Source organism: Cupressus sempervirens, chromosome 9 (genome assembly GCF_028749045.1).
Source record: "Cupressus sempervirens isolate cs-2001-9-10 chromosome 9, ASM2874904v1, whole genome shotgun sequence".
Classification (NCBI taxonomy): Eukaryota; Viridiplantae; Streptophyta; class Pinopsida; order Cupressales; family Cupressaceae; genus Cupressus; species Cupressus sempervirens.
Window position 1 is genome coordinate 352,771,828 of NC_143126.1, and position 8,470 is coordinate 352,780,297.

Genomic DNA, 8,470 nt, shown 5'->3' on the forward strand with positions numbered 1-8,470 from the left:
ATTTAGTTAGAAAAGGATAAGAAGAGTTAAGTGTAAGAAATTTTCCATCATGTTAAAATAGATCGGTTTATATAGTTACAACAAAATAATATTTGACAAGTCATTATTTATCAATATTAGCACGTAAGGACTACATTCTATTGTTAATGTAAAACATTTAGTAGTAGAAGTTGTACATTTCTAATATTATCATGTTGTTGAAATGAAAATGAGGCCTAACTAGAAACAATTTAATCACATCAAAAATTATATTTCATATTACTATACAAAGAATACAATCTACCTCTAATATATTTGTGAATAACATGTATTACTAATTGTTAAATATTTAAGTTGAATCACACTCATTTCTAATATTTTCATATCCTTCATCTAAAAATCAAATTTAACTTAAAAATATTTTTATAATAGAAAATATCTATCTTAAAATCAATTATTTATTATTTTAACTATAATATGACTACTAAAAAAATTATTTTAAGATTATAATATATCAACTACTACATCAAGTTTCCACTATTCATTTGGAAAGTATGAAATTTCGCTTGTGTAACACCATTAATTTTTGGAACTTCTTCTTCAGAAATAAGAAATAAGATTTCATAATTATATATGATCTATGTGATAATTAATCATAACTTTACCCTCATTATTTTCATATTGATCATTCAACTGAAAATGAAATTTAGCGTAAAAAACTGTGGAAAAAGACTTCAATACAAAAAGTATCCATCAAATTAAAACAGCTCAAGAAAAACCATCACTATCACTTTTGTCAGTGCCACATTATAAACTAGCTCGTTTTCACAACACGTGCGCTAGAATTGGTCCCTGAATTCGAAAAGATGGTGGGCCAAGCTGACACTTCTCTGCAGTAGCCTCTGCAAATGTACGCATCTCTGCAGTCTTTCAAAATGTACGTGAATGGGCAGAAGTAACATGACTAACAGAGTTAACTGGTGCATTTTTGTTGGTGCATTTTCGTGGCTATTTAGCCAGTGCCTACCATCAATGGGGCACCGGCTACGGTGCAACTTATTTGCACCATGGATAGCCATACCCACTCCTGCCCCTACCCTGCTGGGCACTGGCTAAATAGCCACAAAAATGCACCCGACTGTTAGCCAGTGCCGTTTACACTGTCAATGTACTTTCCATCAATCGTACGTTGATAGTCTCAAGCTTTGGCTTTGGCTCTGAATCATATGCCCATTCGCCAGCCAGCCTTGTACTCCTCATTACGCACCTGTCCTCATTACTGACATTTTCATCCAATCAACATACGATGATTTCACTAGTGTATGCTTTGATTAATTTTAACAAATTATAATCTAAACCATTGGAAATTGACATTAAAGATCTGAACTATCATATTATAAGTGTTCTCCTTCCGTAAATATATGCTTCTAATTTGTTGTTTGAACGTTGCCCAAATTTGTGCAGCCCTTCAAAATTAATAAAAAATTTGGGCACAGATTTGGGCAACGTTCAAACAACAAATTAGAAGCATATATTTAAGGAAGGAGAACACTTATAATATGATAATATGATAGTTCAGATCTTTAATGTCAATTTTCAATGGTTTAGATTATAATTTGTTAAAATTAATCAAAGCATACAGTAGCAAAATCAATCGTATCTTGATTAGATGAAAATGTCAGTGATGTCAGTAATGAGGACAGGGGCGTAATGAGGAGTACAAGGCTGGCTGGCGGATGGGCATATGATTGATGGAAAGTACATTGACAGTGTAAACGGCACTGGCTAAGGCCAGTGCCAAAGACTAATGGGTGGTCTTAGTGGTGTTTAAAATGACATTTTTAGACGGGACAACTAATCTCCAACACAAAATGCACTAAAGACAAAATAAAGTCAACTTTTTTTACAGTTTGTAAGGAGGATAGCCACAGAAATAATGTAGATGCCCAAATTAAGCTAGACATTTCCCCTAATTACATAATATTTATACACAAATGCTCCATATTTGTTTAGTCTCAATTAAATTATATTTTATATAGAAAACAGATCCCTTGTACACCCGTAAAATATTCGAGGAAGAGAGCCTCCTGTTCCTTGACTGTAGAAACCAAACAAGACAAATTCTGCAGACTGGAAAGTGGAATACTGTATTGCTATGCTTCATTTGGCCGTCTGATAGAGAGCACGCGCGATGTGTAATGCATGATGTTCGTTCTTAAACCGCGCTTTTCATCATCTCTGTTCTAACATCTTGGAATTTAGCGTGTACAATGCCTGGCTTTTAAACAGTATTTGTCGGGCGGGAGGTTAAGGGAGACAAAATGATGAAGACAGCAGCTTTATGTAACATCCATTCTTGTTCTGTAATCCCCAATGCCCTATTTTCCCTTTTATTCTCCCAGTGCCAGTTCATCCGAATGAACAACAAAATAGAAAGCTCGACTCTCGAGGTTTTAGGTCTTCAGAACCATAACTAGATAGGATTGTGCAGTGGGGTCCCGAGGAATCGTACCAGAGGATTCCATTACTGTTCCTGACATGCTCGCCGCCACCCTGTCGAAGGCAGGCTAAAGCTAAAGATTATATATGAAGGCAGTGCAACTCCATGCATTAATGATCCAATCAATCAATGCAATCCCAAGGTGTTTCAATGGAAGGCGTTCGGCGTTGTTCACTGGAGAGCATTGAAGAATACCCATCTTCTGAGAGCCCCAGAGAACCCATGGAATTTCTGGCGCGTTCATGGACCTTCCCTGCCTTGGATGTCTCCACACCTTTGCACAAACTAACATCGTCAATGTCATCGCCTGGAGTAACAAATCCGCTCACTTCACAGCTGGTTATGGAACGCATTCTATCTCAATCTGTAAGTTTCACCAAGCCCATTTTGCCCTAAATTGATCTTTCGTTTTTTCGCTTCGATCTTAGGCTGACTAATTGTTTTCATTGAGCAGGAAGGATCGCCTCTTACATCGGGACGGTTGTCTCAGAGCAGTGGCCCAATAAATGCTTCGGTCAGTGGAAGTCCTCCTGCATCTCCATTGGGGACTAATGATCTTAAGGTAAAATGGCTCAGTGGCTTGCCCTAAAGCTCCACATCTCCTACTTGTGGAATCTTACATATGTTTAGCTATCGTCGTTGTTGTAGAGATTGGTATTACTGCAAGAAGCACTTAACCCTGATCTGCGCAATGGGGGCAAAAAGGTATTTGGTTTTTTAACTTATCGCGAGGGCTTACTGTTTCTAGTTCTACCAAGTTGGACACTGAGTCCGTTGAAAAGAGTAGCAAAATTTTGCCTATAAAGGACGCTGTCTAGATTTTGGATTTCTTTACCAGCTATATCAATTCCAAACCAAAGATGGCATTCTTAGATCACACCTTTAAAATTCTTTCAATTTTGTTTGTCACTGATTCTTTCTACGAAATGACTGTTACTTTTACTTCTGGTTCTAGTGGTGATTGGCGAATCCTATACTGTAACCATGTTTCTATGCTTAGTTATAGGCTTGTTAAATACTTGGCTTAGGCACAGCTCTACTTTGGGGTCATGTAGACTGTCTGATCTGCTTGTGAAATGCTCCTTTTTTTTATTCTAAGATAGTTATAGTTTTACAGTCCCATTTTACTTATTTGGTTGTTCGGTAAGATTAATGTACTTTCTTTCTTGTGCGACTCTGAAACTCTGTTTTTTGTGTTGGGTTCTGCAGTTCAGCAGGAGCTTCAGCGCTGCAAAACCATGTCCGTTGAGGGGGAAAACGGTGGGAAGGTGGCTGAAGGAGAAAAAGGAAAAGAAGAAGGAGGAGACGCGTGTTCACAATGCGCAGGTGCATGCGGCCACGGCAGTAGCGGGAGTAGCAGCTGCCGTTGCAGCAATAGCTGCTGCATTTGGTGGTGGTGGAAGTGATGTGCAATCCAAGACCAATATGGCAATCGCATCGGCAGCCACTCTTGTGGCGGCTCAGTGCGCAGAAGTTGCAGAGAGAATGGGTGCTCATCATCAATACATGGCTTCTGTGGTTAATTCTGCTGTCAATGTCAAAACACCAGGAGATATCATGACCTTAACAGCAGGCGCAGCCACTGGTATTGATTCTAAGGACTAATGTTCTTGCACCTTTTGTCTGGGGGCGTGCCTTTTTCTAGTTGGTCTTGTAGGTTGCTTGGCTTCACTAACATTATTAAAAGCATTCATTCATTCTTATCCCCAAATTTTCTGGTATACCTCGCCTATCTATTGAAAACTTGGTATAGCAACTGTCTGCTTCTGTGAAGATTTTTTTTGGATGTTCTCTGTTCAACTTTGTGAAACATTTGTTCAAAGCACACGGTCTACATGATTCTAAAGACTGCCCATGTAATTGTAGTTTAGATATGCTTGTTACTCTTGGGCTCCTACACCAATACCACTATATACACTGCCCTTTCTGGAAATCCTGAAGCCTGCATTGAAGGTATGATTGTGAGATACATCTGCACTAGTGGTTGCCCACATTTTAAGAAGACTTGTAGAACTTGTCCGGGAGGACCTTTGAGGACCTTTGCAGCGCTTTCACCAAATCAGTGAGATGTTATCAAAACCCATGGATGAAGAGACGAGTTAATGAAGAGGTTATGGGTTGCTTAAGTTCTCTTCCTCCTTTCTGGGTGTGTACTAGCTTAAGTGTCCCATAGGCTGCTTTGACCTCTGACCTCATCGACATTATAAAAATCTTTCACTCATTTATTCTAATCTGACTCTCACCTAATCATTCTTTGACTCACTGGGATCATCTTATCTAGAACATGGTTTGTAGGAAGTTGGAACAGAATCAATTCTGCCCACCTCTAGAGAATTCCAGGACCATCCCATTCAGGCATTTACTTTTAAGTTCTCCAGAGCGAATATTAACAGAGCTGATGCTCTGCAGAAACCTTCTGTTGCTGCCGAAGAGGAAAAACATTAATAATGTCGTAAATGTAAACCTAAATACTGGCTAATGAAAGTAGATAGCAAATAATGATCCTCTTTAGGGTGGCATATATGATGTAATCAATGAACATGTATGCAAAATCCTAGAGAGCTAAGAGGGGATACATACCTTCTCAGAAACATTAATTAATGGTTTCTTTAACATAAGCCTGAATTTCTTTTTTGAACAGCTTTACGCGGAGCAGCAACTCTTAAAGTGAGGGCAATGAAGGAAGTGAGGAATAATGCATCCGTTATTCCATATGACAAGGGAGGCAATGCAACTAATGGACACGATCAAGAGTTGGGTGAAAAGGGGGAAGAATTGGCTGTGTCCTGCCAGGAGATTCTAGCAAGAGGTGGAGAACTGCTAAAGCGAACTAGAAAAGGTTTCATTTGAAAGCCTCTCTAAATCCTATAGTGTCAATCATCTCTTATAATATGATTAATAGCTTTTAGCTCATAACATGTGTGTTTGTGCTAGGCGTGCTGCATTGGAAGCTGGTTTTTGTTTATATTAAGCATGGACAGGTGAGGAATTTTTTTCTTAAGTTGTCTGTGTTTACCAGGAACCCAAGAAAAGAGTTGTCTTTTGTTAAGCAAGTGGATAAACTACTTTGCACTTTGCACAATCACTTTTACAATTCCATTGATGTGTCTTGTACTACCTTTCCATTCTTACATGCACTGCACTGTGTGGTCAAACAATACGCTTATTCAACCAAAGTATGACACGTAGTTTTGGATGTTATGGAGATATATCTTATTGACGGTCGCGGGCTCTTCAGGTGATGGTCAAACTAAAGAGCAAATACATGGGGGGTACCTTCACCAAAAAGAGAAAAAGTAAGTGTAGAAGCCAGTCGCAATTATATTTTCATTCGGTTGAAATATGAGCGGTTCTTATAATATAATTTGGGATCAATTTGTTTCAGATATGGTATTTGATGTGTACAAATACGTACCTGCATGGCCTGGGAGAGAGGCCCCAGATGGAGGGGGGTGCAAAAGATATTTTGGGCTCAAGACAGACCGTGGAGTTATCCAGTTCGAATGCAAAAATGAGAAAGAGCATCAAGCATGGACTGAGAGCGTTACAAGATTACTTTCCTTCACCCAGCAATACAAATTCATATGACTCCTAAGCTTTGATGCCACTTTTGGTGTAGATCAGTTTTTCTGGGAAATGCGAAGTCCTTCTGATTCAAAGGTTATGGAATCAAATAAAATCTGAAGCCAGACATGATTGTAAAGGTTGCTGGAATTTAATGCAATTAATAGACGAAAATTTGATCTAGTTTTGGTTCAAATGAAGGGATCTATCAAACCAGGAGGTCCAAATGCTACATTTATTGTGTTATTTCTCCCAACTTAAATCTATACAAGACCATTTTACCCATTATTCCTTCATTCCCCACAGAAGGTATAACTTGTAACTATAATGTAAATATGATGCAATTCTATGACAAGGAGGTCGAAGAGCAGATTGTGATCTTATTGATTTGAAATAAAGATTAATGCCTATTTTTTAGCGGTAATTATATATATATTTTGAGGTTTAGAAATTTTGAATTCGGTACTATTATAGACTTTATCATTTTATTTTGTACAAAATAATCATACATTCTAAGTGGCCAAGATATATTTTAAAAATTTGAAAAATAAAACAGAAAATGTTTAATATAGAAAATAAATAGGTCAGCATCTTTCTCCAATATAAAAGGGTTATGGTCAAATGAAAAATTCATTAAACTTTAAATTTTTCTCTTTCAATTATTTGGGTAAAAAAAATATATTGGTTGATTGGGAAGGAAAGATAATCATGTAGACTACTTTCTTTGCTATTGAGTTATATGCTATTATCTCCACCATTGTGTATTTGAAGAGTATTGATATGGAATTGAGCTTGATGTGAAATTTAAAAAGGTTTCACAACCATTTTTTTTTAATATTTTGGCTTCAAGCAATGAAGAAATGGTGATCATCCCTACTCTTTTTAGTTGTCTTTTCTTTTATGTTGTCCATTGATCTTGGTTAATTAAAGTCATTTTTAGTTATTGTAGACTAGTAGTTGCACCTAAACGAGGTGCAATGGTCAATTTTACTCATTTAAAAGTCATTTTCAATTATTTAAGACTAGTACTTGTACCTAAATGTAGTGCAATGGGCAATTTTGCTCATTTAAAAGTTGTCTTAAGTTATTTAAGACTAGCAATTGCACCTGAATGAGGTGCACTAGTTATGTCAATAGGAAAATATGTTGTAGATAGGTGTAGATGTCTATCAATACTCATGAGATGTACACTTCTTGATCGGTTGCCAATCAATTATAACACTTTCGATGTGTTAAGTGTTTACAACATGAACTTCCCTTCAAATTGCCAATGAGATCGGTTCGGTCAACAGGAATGGCTTAGTTCAAACTAGTATATGGTGTAGGAGCACATGTGTCTCTGCCATTAGAATTATTTACCACCAAGTTTCAATCAGTCACAAAAGACTAGTTTTTTTAGAGTTCATTGGAGAAAAGGGTGATGTACTTGAATTAGTTGAATGAAGAGAGATAAACTAGAAAATTGGATTAGGTTCTAGTTGTTGTCTCTGGCGATTTGAGTTGTCCCTTTGACTATTAACACTTCTCATGCTACTAACTTTGTTGATTCAATTGCCGTTCCTTTGGCAGATTTGAGTCAGAAGGTTGATGTTGGCCCTTTGTCTGCCCCTAACTCTGGCTAAAACTTTGCTATTAGTGCCTTTCCTGTAGCTGGGGTTTTGGGGGTTAGTGGGGATTGACAAAAGACTATTGGGAAGGTGGAGGATGGTTGGACATCAGTTAAAGGAAAGAAAAGGCAAGTCAACCAAACCCTCATTTGATATGGCTTTACGTTCTCATAAGTCAGGACCAAAATGTAAATCTTGATGGACTTTGGTTTCTTGGGTTGTTTACCCACTTGTAGGGAACTTGGGTGTGTCCCTCTAGTTTGTCGGGTGGTTTTCCACAGTTGTGTTATGGTCCTCATTGTTATATCTTTCTTCTCCTTTTGTACAAGGTTTTAGGTCCTTTCAAAACCTGTTTTCACTTAATCAAAACTAGTAAACCGGATTACATAACATCAAGTAAAGGTCAAGCAAATTTTTGATATGAGAGGGAAAACTTGGGAGAGAACATGTGTCCAATTTAGTTGGCATCTTTTTATTATAAATAGAAAGTATTTTCCTTGAGGAAGAAAAGAACACAAGCAAATCTACAAACGACATATAGAATACATCAAACATTGGAAAATAAGAGCTAAGATCTTCATAAAGCCCTTATTTTCTTGGCAATACACAATATTTAGACTTAAAATTGGGCAACCCCAAGTTGGTAAATGTTATTTGGCTTCTCTTATCATTTAGGAAAAAGTAAAGGTACTCACCACTTTTTGAAGATGATGAGAAACATGAAAAAATGATTTATCATGTTGTAAAAGGCAAATAATCTTTTCATGATCATCAAATGCCTTAAATAAATGACTCTAGTTATTTATTACCCTCTTTATGG

At 37.1% G+C, this 8,470-nt stretch overlaps 1 protein-coding gene across 2 annotated transcripts; it reads left to right on the top strand.

Annotated features, from left to right (window-relative positions):
* The first annotated feature begins 2,591 nt into the window (after window positions 1–2,591).
* On the top strand, window positions 2,592–6,642 carry LOC149538760 (VAN3-binding protein-like). Of its 2 annotated transcripts, XM_089798916.1 has the most exons (8): window positions 2,592–2,845; window positions 2,934–3,041; window positions 3,128–3,184; window positions 3,689–4,064; window positions 5,121–5,318; window positions 5,414–5,460; window positions 5,718–5,775; window positions 5,865–6,474. In XM_089798916.1, exons 1-8 carry the CDS (start codon window positions 2,609–2,611, stop codon window positions 6,065–6,067), a joined length of 1,284 nt encoding a protein of 427 aa, XP_089655042.1. In that variant the 5' UTR covers window positions 2,592–2,608; the 3' UTR covers window positions 6,068–6,474. The 2 variants fall into 2 exon arrangements, with proteins under 2 accessions (XP_089655042.1, XP_089655043.1); XM_089798917.1 differs by lacking the exon at window positions 3,128–3,184 and having other exon boundaries at window positions 5,865–6,642.
* The last annotated feature ends 1,828 nt before the right edge of the window (window positions 6,643–8,470 follow it).